The sequence below is a fragment of the Muntiacus reevesi genome, chromosome 10 (genome assembly GCF_963930625.1).
Source record: "Muntiacus reevesi chromosome 10, mMunRee1.1, whole genome shotgun sequence".
In the NCBI taxonomy this organism is placed as follows: Eukaryota; Metazoa; Chordata; class Mammalia; order Artiodactyla; family Cervidae; genus Muntiacus; species Muntiacus reevesi.
The window spans coordinates 33,975,462-33,998,313 of NC_089258.1; the positions used below are offsets into that span (position 1 = coordinate 33,975,462).

The 22,852-nt window shown below is 45.6% G+C and overlaps 1 protein-coding gene across 13 annotated transcripts in view; it reads left to right on the forward strand.

Annotated features, from left to right (window-relative positions):
- ZNF618 (zinc finger protein 618) overlaps window positions 1-22,852 on the forward strand; it is a 198,373-nt gene that overhangs the window by 167,509 nt on the left and 8,012 nt on the right. For 5 of the 13 annotated variants that reach the window (XM_065946757.1, XM_065946755.1, XM_065946764.1 and 2 more), the window contains 4 exons: window positions 2,461-2,544; window positions 4,644-4,688; window positions 5,610-5,687; window positions 22,273-22,374. In XM_065946757.1, the coding sequence (XP_065802829.1) occupies window positions 2,461-2,544; window positions 4,644-4,688; window positions 5,610-5,687; window positions 22,273-22,374 (309 nt within the window). The remainder of the gene's footprint in view (window positions 1-2,460; window positions 2,545-4,643; window positions 4,689-5,609; window positions 5,688-22,272; window positions 22,375-22,852) is intronic. The other 8 variants (XM_065946758.1, XM_065946766.1, XM_065946762.1 and 5 more) reach the window with 3 other exon arrangements.

The following is a 22,852-nucleotide window of genomic DNA, read 5'->3' on the forward strand; positions in this document are numbered from 1 at the left end:
CATCTCCCTAAAGGAGTGTAAGTAATCAGCCTTGAAGGTAACCGTTTTCAGGTACTGTGTAGAGAAGAGCTGGGGTTTGGCAACAGTAGTCATAAATGAGTTAAACAGGCTGGTCATCACAGACTTACTAGTGGTAGATACCAGCTCAACTAAGGATCATGGCTTTCATGTCTTGCTTTTACTCTTGACCTTGTGGCTGGGAGTTTCTGCAGAGAACTGCCTATAGGGTTTGTGCGGTTTGCGGCAGCTCTTGGAACCCAGTGTCACCATGGAAGCTTCCAGCGAGCCGTGGGGCTTGCCTCTGGCTGCCTTTATGTGACATATGAGACTCGCGGTGGGTGTCACACCTGGGTTACCAGCTGCACGGGACGTGAGCCAGAGCCGGCATGTTGAAGCTGGAAGTGACCACTGCAACGCTCATGCTAGAACAGACAGCCGGCCCCTCCCACGCGTGTGTGTGTGCCTGCACGGGGGGGTCCCCTGCAGAGCCACGTGGTGGTTTTCAGGCAGAGGTGCCTACAGCAGGAATAGCTGATCAAAATCTGCATTATCAGCTGAGCCATAGGAGATTAATTATAATAGTTTGTAACCTCAGATGTGCTAAATTCTACCAATATATTGGTCAGGCTGCATGAAAATCCTCCACAGATGGGTAACCATTCCATGCGTACAAGAGAAGGTGGAGACAGGAATCACTCCCCTGCCCCAGACCTTTTTAAAGAGGAAGGCTCTGTCCCGGGAATGAAATCTCCTTATTCTGCCATCTTCGGGGGTTAGGAACTTAGCCCCAGGAAATCGACAGCCTCACTTTCTCTGGGTTTTCACCTGTAAAATGGGAGTGACAACGTGGATCTCACAGAGCTCTTGGAGGGTTAAGGGAGACCATGGACATAATGCACGTGGATCAGTGCCTGGCTCACAGCAGGGGCTTCATAAGTAAGAGTCCCTCCCCTTTGCCCTAGATAAAGAATTGAAGGGCTTTCTTTGCCAATTTACAGATAGTATCTTGAAGCGGGCAGGTGTGTAGCGCTCAGCCCAGGCATTTTACAGACACATTTGGAAGAGAGGGTCTTGCCTGTGATGTTCTCGACAGCCTCTGCAAAAAGGAAGCTGCATCAGAGGGCATTGTCAGAGTCAGGCACAGGGGAATTGAGTGGGGCCTGTAGGAGCCATCTCTGGCTTTCTTTCCCATCACCCCAATGATTGTCTGGAACACTGGCCCCTGACAGTCTGAGCACTTGCCTTCCTGGTGTCGGGCGGCCTGGGGACAATGACACTTGCCAAAGTTGGTTCCCAGGATCACCATTTTTGAGAGATACTAAGAAATCTCATATTATTACTTTTCTCCTTTTTTTTGGCTGCATATGGGATCTTAGTTCCCCGACCAGGGATTGAATCCATGCTTCCTGCATTGGAAGCTAAGACTCTTAACAGTTAGACCACCAGGAAGGTCCCTCATGTTTTTTAAATGGGTTTCAGTTGCCAATTATGTTTGAGAAGGTTGGGTTAGACAAAGCTAGACGGGTCTCTCTCCGGTCGAACTTCTCAGAGCCTTTGCTGCCCTCACCCGAGTTGTTGGTCAGATGCTTATCCCAAACTGACTTGTTCCCAGAAGCCTTTGTCTCCTGGCGCCTCCAGCATCCCCGATGAGCAGCTTGGAAAAGCCGTGGCCAGCTCAGATACCCTGTCTGAGTGCCTCTGCAGGTGGGGGATGGGTACCGAGTTGGTGTTTCCACCTGGTTGGGCCCTGTCTCTGATTCCAGTATTTACAGGGAGTTATGGGAGCCACTCAGGAAGGCGCCCCTTGTCCGTGGGGACACCCCAGAAATCACTTGGGAAGCCAGTCCCTTTCCCTGGGTGAACCCTGACCAGACAGACCTCACCTGGTCACTGGCCTCCCAGGGTTTGTTGCTGACCCGGCTCTGCCTGTCACGACTTCTCTGCCACCCAGGGGCCCCAGCAGCCATCAGGCCCTCCTGCTCTGCCCAAGCCACCGCCAGAAAGCAGGCTGTCACCCTCCCTGCGCTCTGGTGGGTCCACATCACTTAGAAGGCACCTGTGACTCCCCAGGGGCCAGAGATGGGAGACCCTGGCCCGTTCGCCATCTGCTGCATCAGCTTTACCTCATGTGCATGCCCACATCCCAGTCACACCCCATGGTCCTGGACCTCCGCCCACCCGGGGCACTATTGGGGGATCTCCTGGGGTCCCGAGGCGGTGTCCGGCAATTCAGGTGAGCCTGAGAAGCTGGAAGTGTGTGGTTTGGGGTTCTGGAGCCCCTCACTGTGCTGGTTCCCAAGCATAAAGCCTCAGGCACTCACCCAGCCCCGGGCTGGGGCAGGTCCCACGTCCCTGGCCTCCGAGCCCTCCCCCCTCTCTGGCGTGCCCCCTCTCTGGACCTGGTACTGACCAGTCACTGTGGTGGTTTTCTTTTCTTGCTCTCTCCCCTCCCCCACCCAGCAGAAAGTGCTTTCAGTCGGCGGGTAGAAGGCAAAGCACAAAACCACTTTGAAGAGACGAACAGCAGTTCCCAAAACTCCAGCGGTGAGTTGGTGAGCGGTGTGCCCCGGGACCGCCGTCCTGTGCTTCCGGGGTCTTTGTGGTCTGTGCTGGGCTAGGGTGCTGGGGGGAGGCTGGGGGCAGAGAGTTAGAAGGCGGCCAGGGCCAGGCAGAAGCGGAGGGTCCCTTTCTTCCAGGCACGTCCCTCTAGGTCCCAGGAGCATCTTGGGGACTGGGGCTCCTCTTTGTCTTTCCGTGGAGAGAGAAAACTCCCCTGTCCCCTGGCCCTCTTTGAGCCATTGCTGGTGTTTATAGGGTGAACGTTGCAGCCACTTTTTCTCCAGGAGAAGCAAACCGGGTACAGTAGACAGCTGTGGCCCAGGAGCCAGAGGCCCCATGTTCTGGTCCCCCTTTGGACCTGGGAACATCCAGAGGCTCCCTTCTAGCCTTACCTGCCCAAGTAGGTTTGCTTGAGGTTCCGGGTGGTGTTTTGGCGCCCCCTGGTGGCTGCCTCTTGCCAGACCCTGACAGAGCCTTGGCACCTTAGAACTGAGCAACCGTAAGGCCGCTGTCCCCAGACAGACAGACAGACAGACCTGGGGCCAGCCTGGCGGAGCCCTGAGCGGTCACAGTCAGCTTCTGTCCGAGAAAGGCACAGCAGGCTGGTCTGCACAGTGCCAGCCGAGGCAGAGTGTGAAAAGGATTCTGTTCTCATACTTCTTTACACGAAGGTAAGGCATCGCTCCCTTTCTCGCTCCAAGTTTTCACTCACCAGATAGGTGTTGGCCAGTGCTCAGCGCCCTGCTGAGCCTGGCTGGGTGTGGACGGATGATGAACGCGACTTGACCGTGAGTCAGGGGCTTTATGAAACACGCGGGGGCTCAGGCTTGCACGCAGAGTCTTCCTCACGGTGCCCAGAGCTGCAGCTCAGGCTTGACCCCAGCTCCACCATCGGCAAGCTGGTGGCTTGGGCTCGCCTCTGAGTTTCTCTTCTGCTGCGGAGTGGAAGTGGAACACACGTCCCTGTGGTCGGGGATCATTTAGTCGGGGCCCTGCAGAAGAGATACACATCCACATTGTATCCACACTGTTTGGGGGGGCGGGGTGGCAGGGTTAAGTTAACCAAACGATTTCATGAGTCAGTGTCCGAGACAGGCAGTGAGGTATGCTGTGGGAGCCCCGAGAATGTTGACATGGTCCTTTAAACTAGAGAGAACATCAGCTGTTCCAAACTGCTTCATCCTTTTGAAAACTGGAATGCCTCTCAGAAAGGTGGGCCTTAAAGTGATGGAGTGACTGGTCCAGGCCTTGCAGGAATGAGCAGCAGAGCCGGGACCAAAACCCTGGTCTCCTGCAAGCCTTTGCTGTCAGCCAGCCAGACTGCAGCCCCTGCCTCTCCTTCCATCAGAGTCCATGTTCAGAACTGGGACGGCGCGAGGCACCGCTCCTGCTGGCAGCCACCATTTATTGAGTGCTTACTGTGTGTCTGGCACCTGTTCAGAGCTCTATGTGTCTTACCTGTTTTCACCCTTGCCACACGGCCAGCGAGGGTCAGTGTTACTGTTATCCCTGCTTTTCGGTTGAGGAAATCGAGGCTCAGGAGAGATCGATTGTCGCCCTGGGCCCCTAGCTTGTAAGTGGTAGAGCCAGGATTCCCCGGGGTAGTCCGTCTGCCCCACTCTGCTGCCCACTGCCCGTGAGGCTCACCTGACGATACCAAGAGGCTCGGGGAGCTGCCAGCAGACAGAGGGGAGGATGGAGACACACGAAGGGAAAGCGCAGTGCTCCCTTGGCTGCCCTGGTGTTTGGTATCAAACGTGTCCACCCTGGGTGCCCTGACCTAGAAGCCGTCCCAGCTCCCTGTCCTGAGACGGGCAGCCACATGTGGGTACTTTCTCACGGTGTTCAGTGGGCTCGCTGTGTGAGAGCTGAGGGTGTCCTGGAAGGATGGCCCTGGCTGATCTCACCCTGCCCATGCCCAGCCCCACCCCAGACACCCCATGCCCAGCCCCACCCCAGACACCCGCCTCCCCCTTCTCTGAGAGCCCATCTGGCTCGCGGCTGCCCAAGAACAGAAATCATGACAGTCGGCCCCCGAGCACCAGAACTGGAAGAGACTTAGCTAAACTGTTTCTCTTTTGCAGAAACTGCAAGTCCCCTGATTTCCAATCCCTTCCCTCTCCTACAGAGTAAGTGAGGGTCCCGTCGGGGGGCTGGAGAGGGCAGGACAGGGCAGGGAGTGAACTCAGCCCGCCACATTCTCCGGACCCCTCCCAGGCAGAGCCGGCAGCTGGTGGAGGCAGGGGTAGGCCCAGCCCAGGTGGGTGGAGGGGTGGACAGCCTGCCTCTGCCACCCCCAGCCCTGCAGAAACAGAGCCTCCCCTTCCTGCCCACGGGGCTGGCCTCACGACGCCGCCCCCGAGCCCCACCTCCGCCATCATCCTGCTCTTTTCCTTCCTCGCCTTTGCTCTCTTCTCTCTTCCTTTCGCATTCATGTGCCAGGCACGCGGAGATGGAAAGATAACAGGCCCTGCACACGAGCTCTTGTCTGTATACACTCTCATAATTCCCCCCCTCCGTCCCCTCCGCGCCTCCTGCGTCTCATCCCTGCTTCTCTGGCCCTTCGCTGTTTCTCCGCTTCTCCCCTGTTCTCTCGTCCCTTCCCGCCTTCTCTGCCCTTCCCTCCGGGTCGCTCGTCTTGTCTTTGGTTCATTCATACCTTCATTCAGTCAGCCGCTCAGCAGACTGAGCCGTCCGTGTACCTCCGTCAGCCGAGAGAGAGAGAGAGCGAGAGAGAGAGAGGTAGGCTGGGGAGCCGAGAAGATGCGCTCTCTGCCCTGCGTCGTCCCCAACGCCCGAACAGTGCCCGGCACACAGTGAGCCCTCGATAAATGCCCCGTGGCTGCACTCGACGGCCTGCCACCGGCCACCTTCCTCTCTCCGTCGCTCCTTCCTCCCCAGCCTCTCCCTTGCTAGCTAGTGATGGGGAGCCCCGAGGGCACCGCCCCCTGCGTGTCTGGGTGCCCAGCTCCCAAGTGGCCCGCAGCGGCCCAGCAGGAAGGCGTTGGGGTTTGTGCGGCCCTTCAAACGGCCGCTCTTTCTCCCCACAGAGCCCTACACGTGCGGCGCCTGCGGGATCCAGTTCCAATTCTACAACAACCTACTGGAGCATATGCAGTCTCATGCGGGTAAGGACCCTGCGGCAGGCGCCGGCCGGATGCTGCAGCCCCCTCCGATCCCTTTCCGCCGGATCCTGCAAGAGGCAGGGCCAGCCTGGGGCCACACTCCCAGGAGACCGTCACAGGGCCTGGGAGCCCCGGTCAGTCTGTTGTAACCCAGGGTAGTGTGGAGCTGAAGGAGCTTCCGGAGGCTGTGCCTTCTGCCTGGAGCCTGGAGGCCACATAGGAGCTGAGCAGGACAGACGTGGAGGTGTGTGGTCTGAGGTCCAGGGGAGCGGAGGTGGGGAGGGCAGTGGAGAGGCTCAGCCCAGGGCAGCCTGGGGTGAACCCCGTGGCTTTCAGGGGAAAACCCTGTCGCACGAAGCAGCTGCCATCAAATCTGAGGGTGCCTCAGTCTCTAGGAGGACTGGTGGAAGTCCGGGTTTCTAGGCTCTGCCCTGAATTTCAGACTCCTGGGTCTAGGGTGGGGCCTGGACTTGCATTACTGGCAGGTCCTCATGCCACACACCCCCGGTTTGTCCAGGGACCATGCTTTGAGAACCACTGCTATAGAGGTAAAGAATCTGCCTGCAATGCAGGAGCCCTAGGTTCAATCCCTGGGTTGGGAAGGTCCCCTGGAGAAGGAAATGGCAACTCTCTCCAATACTCCTGTCTGAAGAATTCCGTGGACAGAGGAGCCTGGCAGGCTACAGTCCATGGGTTGCAAAGAGCTGATCAACTTTTACTTTCACTTCAGAGGCAAAGCTAGGAGTCTGCTGTCTGGACAACCTGTTTATCAGCTGTTTCTCCATCTGCCCTGCTTACAGTGTCAGAGTGTCAGCTCCCTCACTAGACCATCCAGCCTCCGATTTTAGGTTTTTATCATAGTAGCACTGGTTTTTTTATGTAGGTAGGGAGACACTATTCGCCGTAGCAGGTAAATCCCAAATGCTCGGTGGTTTGACATAACCACTTAACATCTCAGCCATAGCACAGCCTGATGCAGATGACCTTCCACATGGCCACTCAGGGACCCAGACTCCTTCCTTCCTGTGTCTCCATCCTCCCCTGGGTCTCAGAGTCCTCTTCCTCTGACTGGCGGGCAGAGAGAAGGGCACCCTTCTTTCTTTACCCCCTTTAGACCACAAATGAGACACAGATGCTCCAGTTGCAGGGGGATTCTGGGAAGCACGCCCAGAGCCCTGCCCAGGGGCAGCCTGACACTCCGCGGAGGGAAGCAGCTCGCTGACCCCACCGCCCCTCCTTCAGGGTAACCCTCTGGAGGCACTGGAGGTAATGTGAGAAAAGCACTTGGTAGTTCAGGACAGGCCACATAGAAGCTGACCAGGAGAAAGATAGGAGGTAGAGATGCAGTGTTTGTTAAGCTGCTGTTATTTCTCCTGTTACTGTTATTGTTAGTTATTGTCTGTCTCTTAGGGCTTCCCTAAGTGGGAAAGTGGGAAAAGAGCCTGCTAGTGTAAAAAACCCCCAATTCAGGAGACGGAGGAGACGCAAGTTCGATCCCTGGGTCGGGAAGATCCCTTGGAGGAAGGCATGGCAACGCACTCCAGTATTCTTGCCTGGAAAATCCCTGTGGATGGAGGAGTCTAGTGGGCCACAGCCTGTAGGGTCACAAAGAGTCGGACACGACTGACGCGACTTACCACGCACGCTCATCTCTCTTAGGTTTATAAATCTTTCGTATCATCTTCCAGGTTGGGCCTGAGTAGCACAGTGTTACGGGGCTAGATGTTCCTTAGACAGGTACTGTTCTGTTAGTGTGACCTCTCTTCATTGGTTCACTTACTCAGCATATATCTGTTGGGTGCCTGCTATACACTAGGTACCAATTCATATGATTTTAGGTGGAGAGGGGAGATTATTTGTTTCTAATGTACTCATTAAATCAGTGCAAAGCAGGATTGGCTTCCATGACATGTGAGTTCCAGTCCTCTCTGACCCATGGGTCTCCATACCACATACCGAGCAGGGAACCTTGTCCTCCTCTCTGCGTCTCCACCTCTGAAACAAGGGCTCACAGATCTCAGCTGCCCTCTTCCCACCAAGCTTCCATCTCCACCTCTCACCTCCAGCTTGCCTTTGCCATCAGCCATCCCGCAGCAGGGAGGGCCTTCGGAGCGTTTAGACTTGACCCTGGGGAACCAGTGGCCAAAATTGGAAGGTTGCTGGGGACCCCTGCCTGAGCACAACACTTGGGTCCCTTGGGCCCGAGACCCGCATGACCCAGCCCCTGCTCACCCGCCCCCCCCCAGGCCCTCTGCCCCCCTGCAACCCCTGGAATGTGCGTAGTCGCTCAGTCCTGTCTGACCCTTTGTGACCCTTTGGGTTATAGCCCACTAGGCTCCTCTGTCCGTGAGCAGGCTGCCACTACGTCCTCCAGGGAATCGTCCCTAATCAGGGATTGAACCTGCGTCTCTTGCATCTCTTCCACTGCCGGCGGATTCTTTACCGCTGAGCCACGTGGGGAGCCCGCCACCTCTGGAAGCTGAGCTCTCATTAGGGAAGAGTCTGGGTGCCCCTGCTTCTCTGACCCTCAGGCAGTTGGGCGGGGGCCATTAACATGCAAATCAAGGATGCGCCTGTGGGGGCCCGCCACCCCCAGGCATCCCAACTTGTTTTCCCCGAGAAGAGCTTTGGGCTGCTTTGTTCTGGTTCAGTGCCAACAGAGAATGCCTCGCCGGCAATCCAGTGCAAAGCCAGGCTGAAGCCCAGCCAGGCTGAGTCAGGATTAAAGGATTGACTCCATAGAGAGAAATTAAGCGTCATGATCTGCGCAGTTCACAGGGCCGCTGATAAGGGGGATCAACCTCGAATAACACCAATCTCATTAAGAAGCTGCTGAATGGCACAAAGTAATTCCCGCTAATAAACTTCCTTTCTGTGCGGTACGAAAACCTGCCTGGTCCCTGGTGACAGTTTAGGAGCGGGTTTTGGCAGCAGTGATACTGAAGGTAGCTATCACTTAGTGAGAAATTACTGTGTGTCGGGCCTGGTTATAGCATCAAGGCTCCTCAATAAGCTGGCTGGCATTATCATCCCCATTATACAGATGAGGAAACTGAGGCTCAGAAAATGTAATTGCTGGCCCAGAGTTGCATGGCTCGTAAAAAGTAATACCTAACATCATTTGAGTTCTTACATATTAGCTCATTGGATCCTCAGAAATTCCTCTGAGTTAAGTGCTTGAATTAGCTATCCTTTATAGAAAATGGAAGCACATATTGTGGGCAGAAAAGCGTCAGTCAAAGAATATTTATCAGGGACTTGCCTAGCAGCCCAGTGGTTAAGAATCCACACTTCCACTTTGGGGGACGCAGGTTTGATCCCCAGTTTGGGAACTACAATCCCCCATGCCACTCAGCACTGCAGAAAAAAAAAAAGAAGCACAGTTTATCAATAAGAAAATTGTTAGCCCTGTCCAACAGTTAATGATTTAAATAATGATTGCCATATTTAATAAACATAAGCTGTTCCCATAATGTTTTGCCTCCAGAATGTAATAGGTCATTCCCTCAACTGCTATCAGTAGGGGAGATGCTCTGATTTTTAAATTTTTTCCAAGTTGTAATGCTATATTGCTTGTTTGTGTTTAGAAGTGTACATTATGCAGTTCATTTTACTGTGCTATTTCTATGTTGTTTATTTTTTTGTTCTTTTCATAAAATGTGTGAAATATAAAATAAAATGACTAAGTAACTTGCCCAAGGCTCTGCAACCACTGAATCAGACTACAATTCTGACCCTCTCATGAACTCAACAGCCAGGTGCCCTTTCCAGCAGGGTGGTTGAGGTGGAGGATTAGGGATGGGGGAAGCCTCTCGGAGGTCATCCCTTCTAGCTTCTTTTCAGCTAAGTGAGGCCTGGGGACTTTCCTAGGAGGCAAACACATTGGCACCTCAGAGTGGTAGGATGTGGGAATGGCCACACTGAACTTCTAGTCCCTTTGAGGGATTACCTAATCACCTTTCTGGGTGTCAGTCTTCTCATCTGTAAAGTGGGTTCATCACCATTCTCCACAGCCTGGGTGATGGTTCTGGAGATGATGCATGTAAAATATTGAGGACTGTGGCACGTTCTAAAATAAGACCAAATAATACAAGTTTCTCCTTTTCCATCCACTGCTGGAAACAACTGCTTTCTCCTTCCTGCAACTGATCCCTCCCTGGGAGACATTCTTTATTCCAGCTTTGCGTCCAGTCCTTTGCAGACGTGTCTGTCTGTTCATGTGTGAACATGTGTATCTGTGATACATGGGAATAGCCACACTAAATAAACCTTGTTTCCAGCTCAAGCTATAAATCAGACCATTCACAGAGCATTTACTGAGCGCCTCACCCATTCAGCAGCATTATCTGTGAGATAAGGAGAAAAAAAGGTTTTATTTTTTTTATCAACCATGCTAGACATCGTTATCAAATTTGAGGTTGAGTAATCCTGATTCCAAGGCTTGCATAAAGGCAGAGAATGAGGGAAACACCCTGCAACCATAATCTTACTACTCAAAGCTCACCACTGTTCCTCTTTTAATGGTTTCTTTTCAGTCTATTTTAAAATCATATTTATTTATAATTTACATAAATAAGATTCACCAGTTTTAAGAGTTCTGTTTGATAGGTCTTGATAAATGTTTAGTCATTTAACCACCATCATAAGCACAATGTATAATGTTACCATTGACCCAAAAAGTCCCTTTCCCAGACCCCCATACTGGCAGTCACTGTCTGCTTTCTTTTCTTATAGTTTCTGGAATTTTGTGTGTATGCGTTCATGCTAAGTTGCTTCAGTCATGTCCGACTCTGTCGGACCCTATAGACTGTAGCCTACCAGGCTCCTGTGTCCATGGGGTTCTCCAAGCAAGAATACTGGAGTGGGTTGCCATTTCCTCTTCCAGGGGAACCTTTCTGACCCAAGGATTGAACCCGTGTCTCCTGAGTCTTCTACATTGGCAGACAAGTTCTTTCTACTAGTGCCATTTGGGAAGCCTGCAGTTTGTATAAATAGATTGTATATTTAGCCTCGTGTCTGACTTGGGTGTCTGACTTCTTTCATTTAGCATACTTTTGAGACTCATTCATATTCTATGATACTAGTCTTTTAATTTCTGAGTAGTATTTTACTGTCTGGATATACCGCAATTTGTTTACCCGTTCTCCCAACTGATGGACTCTTAGGCTATCTCCAGTTTGGAGCTATTACGAATGAAGTTGCTGTGAATGTCCAAGTGCAAGTCCCCGTGTAGACATGTTTCTAACTAGTATGTAGTTACCTAGGAGTGGAAATTCTGGGTCATAGAGTCAGCCTGCAGTTAACCTTTTGAAGAGCTTCCCCTGTTTACTAAAGTGTCTGCACCATTTTCACATTCCCACCAACAGTGTATGAGGGGTTCAACTTCTCCACATCCTTGATAACGCTTATCATCTGACTGGTTATAGCCATTCTAATGCATTAAGTCAGGGTTCCCCAACCTCTAGCATCTCATGCCTGGTGATCTGAGGTGGAGCTGATATATGTAATAATAATAAGAGAAATAAAGCGCACAGTAAATGCAGTGTGCTTGAATCATCCTGAAACCATGCCCCCGCCCCAGTCCATGGAAAAATTGTCTTCTATGAAACTGATCCCTGGTGCCAAAAAACTTGGGGACTGCTACATCAAGTAAGAGGTTTCCCCAGTGTCTCAGTCGTAAAGAATCTGCCTGCCGTGCAGGAGCCAAAGGAGATGTGGGTTCAGTCCCTGGGTTGAGAAGATCCCCTGGAGGAGGGCATGGCAACCCATTCCAGTATTCTTGCCTGGAGAATCCCGTAGACAGGATCCTGGCGGGCTACAATCCATAGGGTCACACAAAGAGTCAGACATGACTGAAGCAACTTAACACACACATACATTAACTGATACCTCATTGTTATTTTAATCTCTGTGTTATTGTTGTTGTTCAGTTGCTCATTCGTGTCTGACTCTTTGCAACTCCACGGACTGCAGCACACCAGGCTTCCCTGCCATTCACCATCTCCCGGAGCTTGTTCAAACTCATGTGCATTGAATCGGTGATGCCATCCAACATCTCATCCTTTGTCGTCTTCTCCTCTTCCTGTCTTCAATCCTTCCCAGCATTGGGTCTTTTCTAATGAGTAGGCTCTTCACATCAGGTGGCCAGAGTATTGGAACTTCCAATGAATTGAAGCTTCCACTTTCATTCTAGACCTTCCAACGAATATTCTGGATTGCTTTTCTTTAGGATTGACTAGTTTGAGCTCCTTGCAGTCCAGAAGACTCTCAAGAGTCTTCTCTAACACCACAGTTCAAAAGCACCAATTCTTTGGTGCTCAACCTTCTTTATGGTCCCACTCTCACATTCATACATGACTGCTGGGAAAATTATAGCTTTGACTATAGGGATCTTTGGTGGCAAAGTAATGTCTCTACTTTTTAATATGCTGTCTAGGTTTGTCATAGCTTTTCTTCCAAGGAGCAAGCATCTTTTAATTTCATGGCTGCAGTTAGCATCTGCCATGATTTTGGAGCCCAAGAAAATAAAGTCTGTCACTGTTTCCATTGTTTCCCCATCTATTTGCCTTGAAGTCATGGGACCAGATGCCATGATCTTAGTTTTTTGAATGTTGAGTTTTAAGCCAGCTTTTTCACTCTCCTCTTTTACCTTCATGAAGAGGCTCTTTAGTTCCTCTTCACTTTCTGCCATAAGGGTGATATCATCTGCATATCCGAGGTTATTGATATTTCTCCCTGCAATCTTGATTCCAGTTTGTGCTTCATTCAGCCCAGCATTTCACATGACACACTCTGCATACAAGTTAAATAAGCAGGGTGACAAAATACATCCTTGACATACTCCTTTCCCAATTTGAAACCGGTTCGTTGTTTCATGTCCTGTTCTAACTGTTGGCTTCTTGACCTGCATACAGATTTCTCAGGAGGAAGGTAAGGTGGTCTGGTATTCCATCTGTTTAAGAATTTTCCACAGTTTGTTGTGATTCACACAGCTAAAGACTTTAGCGTAGTGAATGAAGCAGAAGTAGATGTTTTTTGGAATTCTCTTTCTTTTTCTGTGATCCAACAGGTGTTGGAAATTTGATCTCCGGTTCCTCTGCCTTTTCTAAATCCAACTTGAACATCTGGAAGTTCTCAGTTCACATACTGTTGAAGCCTAGCTTGGAGAATTTTGAGCATTACTTTGCTAGCATGTGAGATGAGTGCAACTGTGCGATAGTTTGAACATTCTTTGGCATGGCCTTTCTTTGGGATTGCAATGAAAACTGACCTTTTCCAGTCCTGTGGCCACTGCTGAGATTTCCAAATTTGTTGGCGTATAGAGTGCAGCAGTTTAACAACATCATGTTTTAGGATTTGAAATAGCTCAACTGGAATTCCATCACCTCCACTAGCTCTGTTTGTAGTGATGCTTCCTAAGGCTCACTTGACTTTGCACTCTAGGATATCTGGCTCTGGGTCAGTGATCACACCATCTTGGTTATCTGGGTCATGAAGATCTTTTTTGTATAGTTCTTCTGTGTATTGTTGCCACCTCTTCTTGGTATCTTCTGCTTCCGTTAGGTCCATACCATTTGTCCTTTATTGAGCCCATCTTTGCATAAATTGTTTCCTTGGTATCTCTAATTTTCTTGAAGAGATCTCTGATCTTTCCCATTCTGTTGTTTTCCTCTATTTCTTTGCATTGATTGCTGAAGAAGGCTTTCTTATCTCTCCTTGCTATTCTTATAACTTTGCTTTCAGATGGGTGTATCTTTCCTTTTCTGTGTATTCCTGATGACAAATGATGTTTAACATTTTTTTATATGCTTATTGGCCATTTAAGTATCTCCTTTGGAGAAATGTTGGTTCAAATCCTTTGCCCATTTTTTAATTGGGTGTTTTGGGGGGGGGGGGGTTTATTACTGAGTTGTAAGAGATCTTTTTATCTCTAGAGACATGAGGCCTCTATAGATAGATGATTTACAAATATCTTCTCCCATTCTGTAGGCTGTCTTTTCACTTTCCTGATGCTGTCCTTTGAAGCACAAACATTTTTGATGAAGACTTTTTTTCATTGTTTGTGCTTTTGATGTCATGTGTAAGAAATCATTGCCTGGTCGAGGGTCACAAAGACTTAACTCCTGTTTTCTTGTAAGAGTTTTCCAGTTTTAGCTCTTAGATTTAGGCCCATATTCCATTTTGTGTTAATTTTTGTATGTGGTGTGAGGTAGGGGTCAAACTTCATTCTTTTGCATGTGGGTATCCAGTTGTCCCAACGCAATTTTTTGAAAAGACTATTTGTTTCCCTGTTTCTTTGTCCTGGCACCCTTGTCAAAAATCAGTTGACTGAAAATTTGAGGGTTTATTTTTGAATTTTAAATTCTGTTTCATTGGTCTGTATGTTTATTTTTGTGCCAGTACCACACTGTCTGGATTACCATGGCTTTATAATAGCTTTGAAACCAGGAAGTCTAAACTCTCCAGCTTTGTTCGTTTTCAAGAGGGTTTGGCTCTTCTGCATAAACTTAAGGATCAACTTGTCAATACCTGGAAAAAAAGACAGCGGGACTTTTGATAGGGATTGGGTTGAATCTGGATCAATTTAGGGAATATTGCCATTTTAACAATATTGTCTTCTAATCTATGAAAATGGAATGCCTTTTCATTTATTTAAGCCTTCTTTGAATTTTTCAAACATATTCTTAGTTTTAAGTGTGCAGTCTTATACTTATTTTAGAATTTATTCCTAAGAATTTTAACTCTTTTAGAAGCTATTGTAAATGGAATTATTTCCTTACTTTAATTTTTGGAGTGTTCATTGCTAACGTACAGAAGTATAATTTCTTTAATATGTTGATCTTGTATCTTGAAATCTTGCTGAACTTATTTACAAGGTCTAATAGTTGTGTGTGTATCTGTGTTCTCCGTAGGATTTTCTATACACACAATGATGTAGTCTGTAATCTATAAATAGAGATAATTTTACTTCTTCTGTTCATCTGGATGCCCTTTCTTTTTGTTTTTCTTTCTTTTTTTCTAATTGCCCTGACTGGAACCTCTCATGCATATTGAATAAAAGGGATAAAGTGTTCATCTTTACCTTGTTCCTGATCTTAAGAGGAAAATTTTTAATGTTTAACCATTAACTATAATGTTAGCAATGGGTTTTTCATAGATGCCCTTTATCAGGTTGAAAATTCCCTTCAATTCCTAGTTTGTTGAGTGTTTTTATCATGAAAGAGTTTTGAATTTTGTCATTTAATTTTTCAGCATCAATTAAAATGATCAGGGAGTTTTTGTCCTTTATTCTATTAATATAGTATTGGTTTTTGTATGTTGAACCAACCTGTATTCTTGGAATAAATGCTGCTTGGTCATAGGATATAACCTGTCGTATGTGTTGTTGGATTTGGTTAGCTGTACTTTATTGAGGATGTTTGTATCTATATTCAAAAGGCATAGTGGACTATAGTTTATTTTCTTGTGACTTATTAGTCTGGATTTAGTATCAGAATAATACCTGCCTCATAGAATAAATTGAGAAGTGTTCCCTCCTGTTTTCAGAAGAATCTGTGAAAAGTTCTTTAACATATGATAAAATTCATCAATGAGGTCATCTGAGCCTAGGCTTTCCTTTGCTTTTCTTTTTTATGGTCTGTACTTTGATTACTAATTCAGTTTTTGTATAGATATATCCAGATTTTCTGCTGCTTAAATAAAATTTCATAGTTTATGTTTTCTAGGAACTTGTTTATTTCATCCAGGTTGTCTAATTGGTTAGAATACTACTGTTCATAGTATTTCCTTATAAATAATCCTTTTTATTTCTATCAGATCAGTCAAGGGGTTTTTTTTAGATGTCCTTTATCGAGTTGAAAAAGTTTCTTTCTCCTAGCTTGCTGAGATTTTGTATCATGGGTGGGTATTGGATTTTATCACATTTAAAGTGCATTTTATCTATGGAGATAAAATGATTTTTCTTATTTTTTTTCCCCTCTTAGTATAGGAAATTACACTGATTGGTTTTCTTTTATTAACTATCCCATTTCTGGAATTAACTTGCTTATTCATGATGTGCTTTTATTTTTATTTTTTATTTTATCCCACATCGCTTGTGGGATGTTAGTTCCCAAACCAGCAATTGAACCCGGGGCACAGCAGTGAAAGTTCTGAGTCCTAACTTCTGGACCACCAGGGAACTCCCATGATGTGTTACAGCTTTTATATATTGCTATATTTAATTTGCTAATATTTTGTTAAGCATTTTGTGTATATGTTGAGGGATGTTGGTCTGTAGTTTCTTTCTTTTTAAAAAAAGAATATTTATTTATGTACTTATTTGGCAGTGCCTGGTCTTAGTTGAAGCAAGAGGATCTTCCAGCAGGATTTTGTAGTTGAGGCGTGCAAACTCTTAGTTGCCCCAAGTAGAATCTAGTTCCTTGACCAGAGATCGAACCTGGGGTCCCCCTGCACTGGGTGTGTGGAGTCTTAGCCACTGGACCACTAGGGAAGTCCCTGGATTTTCTTTTCTTATAATTTTTTCTTTAGTTTTGGATCGAGATAATGACAGCCTTGTAAAATGAATTGGGAAATGCTCTTTCCTCCTCTGATTCTTGGGAGAATTTGTTTGGAATCTGTATTATTATTCCGTCCTTAAATATTTGGTCAAACGTTGCAGTCAACTCATGTGGGAGTTTTTCTTTGTGGGAAATTATGTGAGCTATGATCTGAATTTCTTAATAATTATAGAACTTAAAAGATTCAGGTTGCCTATTTCTTCTGACGTGAACTTAGATACTTTATATTTTTAGGGGTTTTTTTTTTTTGGCCTCACTTAAATGGTTGAATTTATTGGCATGACGTTGTTCATAATCATTTTTAAAATATTTATTTATGTGGCTGCGTCAGGTCTTAGTTGCAGCCCGTGGACTCTCTAGTTGTGTGTAGTCTCCGGAGTGCTAGAGCTCAGTACTTACAGCATGCGGGGCTTCTCTAGGTGCAGTGCTTGGGCTTAGTTACCTGGCATTGCATGTGGGATCTTATTTCTCCGACCAGGGATCAAACCTGTGTCCCCTGCATTAGAAGGTGATTCTTAACAACTGGACTACCAGGGAAGTCCCCATATTCTTGTCCCCATTAATCCCTTTAATAATGTGTAGCATCTATAGTGATGTCCCCTTCTTTTATTCCTACTACTAGTAATTTGCATTCCTCTCTTTTGCTTTTTTAATCTTTCTTATTAGAGGGTTATCAATTTTACTGATTTCTACCAAGAATTAACTTTTATTAGTTTGATTTCTATTGTGTTTATCCATTTTCTGTTTCGTTCATTTCTGCTTTTACCTGTATTATTTTCTTCTGTTTATGTTAGGCTTAACTTACTCTTTAAACTTAGTCTTTAGATCTCTTAGTGTTAAAGCTTTGTGACACTGATTTTAAACCTTTATTCTTTTCTAATAAAACTTTTAATGTTATAAATAACATTCATTTAGATGTATCCACAAATTTTGAAATCTGAGATCTGTATGTTTTAGTATTTAGTTCAAAGCATTTTCTGACCTCCCTAATATTTCTTTGACCTCTGAGTTACTTACAAGTGTGATGTTTAATGTTTGAATAGTTGAAATATTCCAAATATCTTTTTGTTATTGATTTCTAATTTAATTCAGTTATGGTCAGATACTATACTTTAGTTGATTTCAGTATTTTTCTATTCTGCCTCCTTTCTCTGGGATTCCAGTTGTATGTACATTGGACTGCTTGATGTTGTCCGCTCCCTGCTCATTTGTATTCAATCTTTTTCTTTTCTCATGAGAGGAACAGTTACTGAGAGGAGACAGTTTGACATTTCCAGTTGTGGGTTTGGTTTGTCTGTTTCTCATTCAGTTCTCTCAGCTTTTGCTTCTTGTAATTTTGATGCTCTATTATCACTTGCACACAACATAGGATCATTATGTATTCTTGTTGATCTGACTTCTTTATCATGATAAAGGTCTCGTTACCCCTGGTCATATTTCTTGTTCTGAGGTCTGTTTTTTCTGTAGTACTGCCACATGCATCTCCTGCCTTCTCTTCATTCCTCTTTGTGGAGTATACCTTTATTTAACCTTTTACTTTCAATTTACCCATGTCTTTATATTTAAATAGATTTCTTATAGATAGCATAGATTGGATTCTTGGGTTGTTTTTTTTTTAAGTATGACATTCTCTAACTTTTATTTGGAATGTGGAGATCATATCATTTGCATTTAATGTGATTTCAATATTACTGGGTTTAAATCTACCATTTTCCTATTTGTTTACTGTTTCATTTGTACTTTCTTCCTTTTTCTCTAATTTTTTTGCCTTATTTTGGACTGAGAATTTTTTATGATTCCATTTTTATCTCTACAATGAATTTATTAACTGTAATTCTTTGGGTGTTTTTAATGATTTATTTCAGTTTTACACTATACATTTCTAATTTATTAAGTCTACTTTCAAAGGCTATTAGCCCCCTTTGTATATTGTGTGAAAAACTTTCAACAAAATCTTCCATATCATTTTCCTCATCTTTCTATTATTGTTGCCATACAGTTTATTACTACATGTAATTATCACAATTCATTGTTACTATTTTCCGTAGAGCAGTCAGTTACCTTGTTAAAGAGATTAAAAATGAGGGAAAACATCTTTTATGTTCATATATATACAGTTCCCAGTACTCTTCTTTTCTTTCTGTAGATCCAGATTTTTATTTGGTATCATTTTTTTTTTAATACCTAAAGAACTTCCTTTAGCATTTCTTATAGTTGCAGGTCTGATTTTTTTTCCTTTATTTATTTCCATTTGTGAAAGATAGTATCTTGTTGTTTATCTCCTTTACATATATTAATGTGTATATGTTAATCTCAGACTCATAATTTATCCCTCCTTCCTTTTTCCATTTGGTAACCATAAGTTTGTTTTATCTGTCATGGGTCTATTTCTGTTTTGTATATATGTTTATTTGTATCCTTTTTTTTTTTTTTTTTTTGATTCCACATGTAAGTGACATCATATGGTACTTGTCATTGTCTGGCTTACTTCACTTAGTATGATCATCTCTAGGGCCTTCCGTGTTGCTGCAAATGGCATTATTTCATCTTTTTAATGTTCATTTATTTATTTGGCTGTACAGGGTCTAAAGTTGAGGCATGTGGGATCTAGTTCCCTGAGCAGGGATTGAACTTGGGCTCCCTCCATCGGGAGCATGGAGTCTTAGCTATTGGACCACAGAAGTCCCTCATTCTTTTTTATAGCTGAGTAATATCCCATTGTATAAATATAGTTTATATCAACTACATTATGATGTCTTCTTTATCCATTCATCTAGGGCAGCCCTTAGAGTTTTATTTACTTATTTATTTTTTTCCCTTAGAGTTTTAGATTGACCTTCTCCTTTAACTTTGTTCTGTTGCCTGCTGGGTCTGTTGTTATTCTTATTTTTGTTCACCTGTACTTAATTTTTCCTCTTCTCTCACTGTTCCTTTCATTGGTTTTCAACTATTTTATTATGACACTGTGCCTTGGTGGTGTTTTCTTTGAGTTAGTTGAGCTTTTAGAACTTGGTTTTATGGTTTTCATCTAATTTGAAAAAATTCTGGCCGTTTCTTCAAATATTTTTTCTGCCTCACCCCCTGTTTCTGGGACTCCAATTATATGTGCGTTAAACTGCTTAATATTGTCCATACTCCCTTTATTTATTTACAAGCTTTTACCCAGTCTGGTTTTCATTGGATATTTTTTTTTGCTCTGTCTCCAACTTCACTGATTTTTTTTTCTTCTGTGGCATCCAATTAGTTTTTATCCCATACAGTGTATTTTTCCTATACCACTTATTTTTATATTTAAAAGTTCTACTTGAGTTTAGTTTGCTCTTTTTTACATCTCCCATTTCTCTCCTTATGATATTCATGTTCCCTTCATATCTTGAGCATATTTATGATGTCTACAACTGCTGCTGTAAGATTCTTATTGGCTGAATATATCATCTCTGTCCTTCCTAGGTCTGTGTCTGTTGATTAGTTGTTTTTTTTCTGGTTATAGGTCATATTTGTCTACTATTTTGAATGTCCGGTACTGATTAGATGAATGACATTGTGAATTTCATATTGTTAGGTGCTAGTTTTTTTATTTTTTAGAGACTATTACACTTGGCTTACAGTTTGTTAACTGGAGTCACTTTAACACATTTGAGGCTTGTTCTTAAAATGTACTAGGGCAGGTCTAGGGCAGCGCTTATGGCTAATTTAGCTGCATAATAAAGGGGCTGTCCAGGGCTTCTCAGGTGACACTAATGGTAAAGAAGCCGCCTGCTGATGCAGGAGGCGTAGGAGACATGGGTTCAATCCCTGGGTCGGGAAGATCCCCTGGAGGAGGGCATGGCAACGCACTCCAGTATTCTTGCTTGGAGAATCCCATGGACAGAGGAGCTGACTGAAGTGGCTTAGCATATACGTATGCACACAAGGGGATTGTCCAATTTCTCATGCATTGAGGTTGGTCTCTCCATTCTAGTTGAGGGAACGCAGGTGACTTCCCCTATGGGGTAGCCCTAGGAATTATCATCCTATTGCATTTTAGTGATTCTTCCCCCGTTCCTGTGGAATTTGGTCCTATGTATTGGGCTTCCCAGGTGGCTCAGTGGGAAAGAATTCACCTGTCAGTGCAGGAGATGCAGGTTTGATCCCTGGTCAGGAGGATACCCTGGAGAAGGAAATTGCCACCCACTCCAGTATTCTTGCCGGGGAAATCCCATGGACAGAAAAGCCTGGCAGGCTACAGTCCATGGGGTCACAAAAGAGTCAGACACAACTTAGCGTGTAAACAGCAATAGGGAGATCAGTTTCATCAAAGACTCCAGAGAACCCCCTACAATCTCCAGATTGAGAGAGAGCACAATCTCCAGAGCTCTCTCTTTCTGACACTTCTTCTGCCTTAGTACTTTCCCCTGTAAATTCTAGCTGTCTCTGCCTGAGTTTTGATCTCTATCTCTTAAAGGTGATCACTGTGCTTGTTAAATTCCCTGCCCCTGTATGCAGCAGCGTGAAAACAGGCAGTAAGCAGGGCAGTCAGAGAGCTCACCACATTTGCTTTTTCTGGGCTCACACCCCAGGTTGCCTGTTTGAAAGCAGTTGTGTCATGATCAGTAGTTGTTTGCACCTGGAGAGCAGTTCCTATGGTAGGTCATCCTTAATGGGCAGAAGTAAAAGTCCCCTCCCCCCAGATTTTGATGCATAAATCTGTTCATTCTTTGACTTGTGAGTTTTAAGTACATATCTCTAAAAATACATATGAAGTTCTGATTAGAGTGTGCTTTTCATTATCTTATGCATTTCCACATGTTTCTCCAGGGTACACAGCCACCTTTCTAGTGGCTGCAAAATATTCCTTGAATGCCCATCCCAGAGTCTTCTAGCTGGCTGACTGTGAATATGTAGAAGTTGGAGAAGTCTCTTTTCTAGGTATGAAAATTCTGGCCTTGACCTCTATGGTCTGATGCCTTAAATTGAGAAGAACGGAAGAACAATGTCTGGCAATGCTGAACAGAGGCCACTGACCCACTAAAAGCCTCAGGTTGTGAATTCTACCTGTCAGATGATGTCTCAAGGAAGTACACCCACAACAATAAAAGAGCACAGAAAAACAGTATTAGAATATTGGGCAAATAGGTTCATAGCAGAATAGTAGTACTGGAAATGGCACAGCCCTGAAACTCAGGACCTGGGGTGTAGTTAACAATTGGTAAAGTATGGTGCAGTAAAAGATTGTGTGGTCATTTCTGATGGCAAATATGTAACTCAAGATGATTTCTACTCAGAAACAGTTCTACAAAAATGTCAAGAAGTAACCGTGCATAGAAGAGTATGGTGTGTGCCCGTTACTTAAAACTGAACACCAATGTATATGTACATGTTAACAAAAATTAGGGAAATTCATGGAGGGCGTACCTCGGTACCAGAGGACCTGGGCTGTGCGTCCCAGCTCTGCTGCTGGCTTTCCGTGTGATCCCAAGCAGATCCTTTGCTACGTGTGCCCTTTAGTTTCCACCTTCTGCATGTAACGAGGGGGTTGAGAATTACATACTTTATGTCATCTAGGGCTCTGATTTTGTTGTGTTCATCTAATTAAGTTTCTAGTAAATACACTAAAAAGAGAAAAAGACACTTCAAAGAAGCAAGCGTGTGAGATGCTTTCTGCCTCTTGGGGTATAATGGCACCCCCTCCGCAGTCTCAGTTAGAACTTTGTGCTTGTGGGTGTTGGGGGGGCCTCCCATCCAGACTCAGAACACAGCGCTTCCCATTCCCCGAGTGCTTACTCCATGCTGGGCAGTGTGCCCACTGCTCTTTCCCTATATTATCTCTTATTAGTCCTTCCAGCAATTGTGGGATTATCTTCATTCTTCCAAGTGATGAAAATGATGCTTTGCAGGCATCAGATAGTTGTCTAAGGAGCCAGGATTTGAACCCAGGCCTGCGTCCCAGAGACCAGGCTCGCCTTCACTTGCATGCTCTCGTTCTCTCCCTGTTAGTGGACAGGCCTCTGGCACTTCAGGGAAATACACTGTCCCCTTTGTGCCCACAGCGGACAACGAAAACAACATCGCCTCCAACCAGTCCCGATCGCCCCCTGCTGTCGTGGAGGAGAAGTGGAAGCCCCAAGCCCAGAGGAACAGCGCCAACAACAGTAGGTCTTTGCCAGGCAGATGCCAGGAACTGGTGGAAGTCTGCTCCAGCGCCTCCCCCTGTTTGTTCCCCTCTGCCCCCCTCCCCACCCCTGTACCGCCCATGGTGATGCAAGACCATGCGTAAGGGTGTGTAGTTGATGGGAATTTGACCTCACGGGATGGACGGAGGAGGCCTGGGGAGACGTGATCTATTTGTGATCAGAGAACACAAATTCATGACAGATTCAGAGTTAGAATCCACTCTCCACAATTTCTCTGGTCTGCTTTTTCCTGATACTGTGGCCTTATGTATCTTATTCACTAACATCTGTATCAGAGGCTGTTTCTGGATTGAGGAAGAAGTTAGACTACTTAGCTTCAGAGGTCGAGCTGAATGGCACATGCAGCAACTATTTGCACACATAACAACTACACTCTGTTCCCCTGCCCAGGGCAGACATTACTAGTCAATCACAGAACTTCATTCCCGGGAGACTG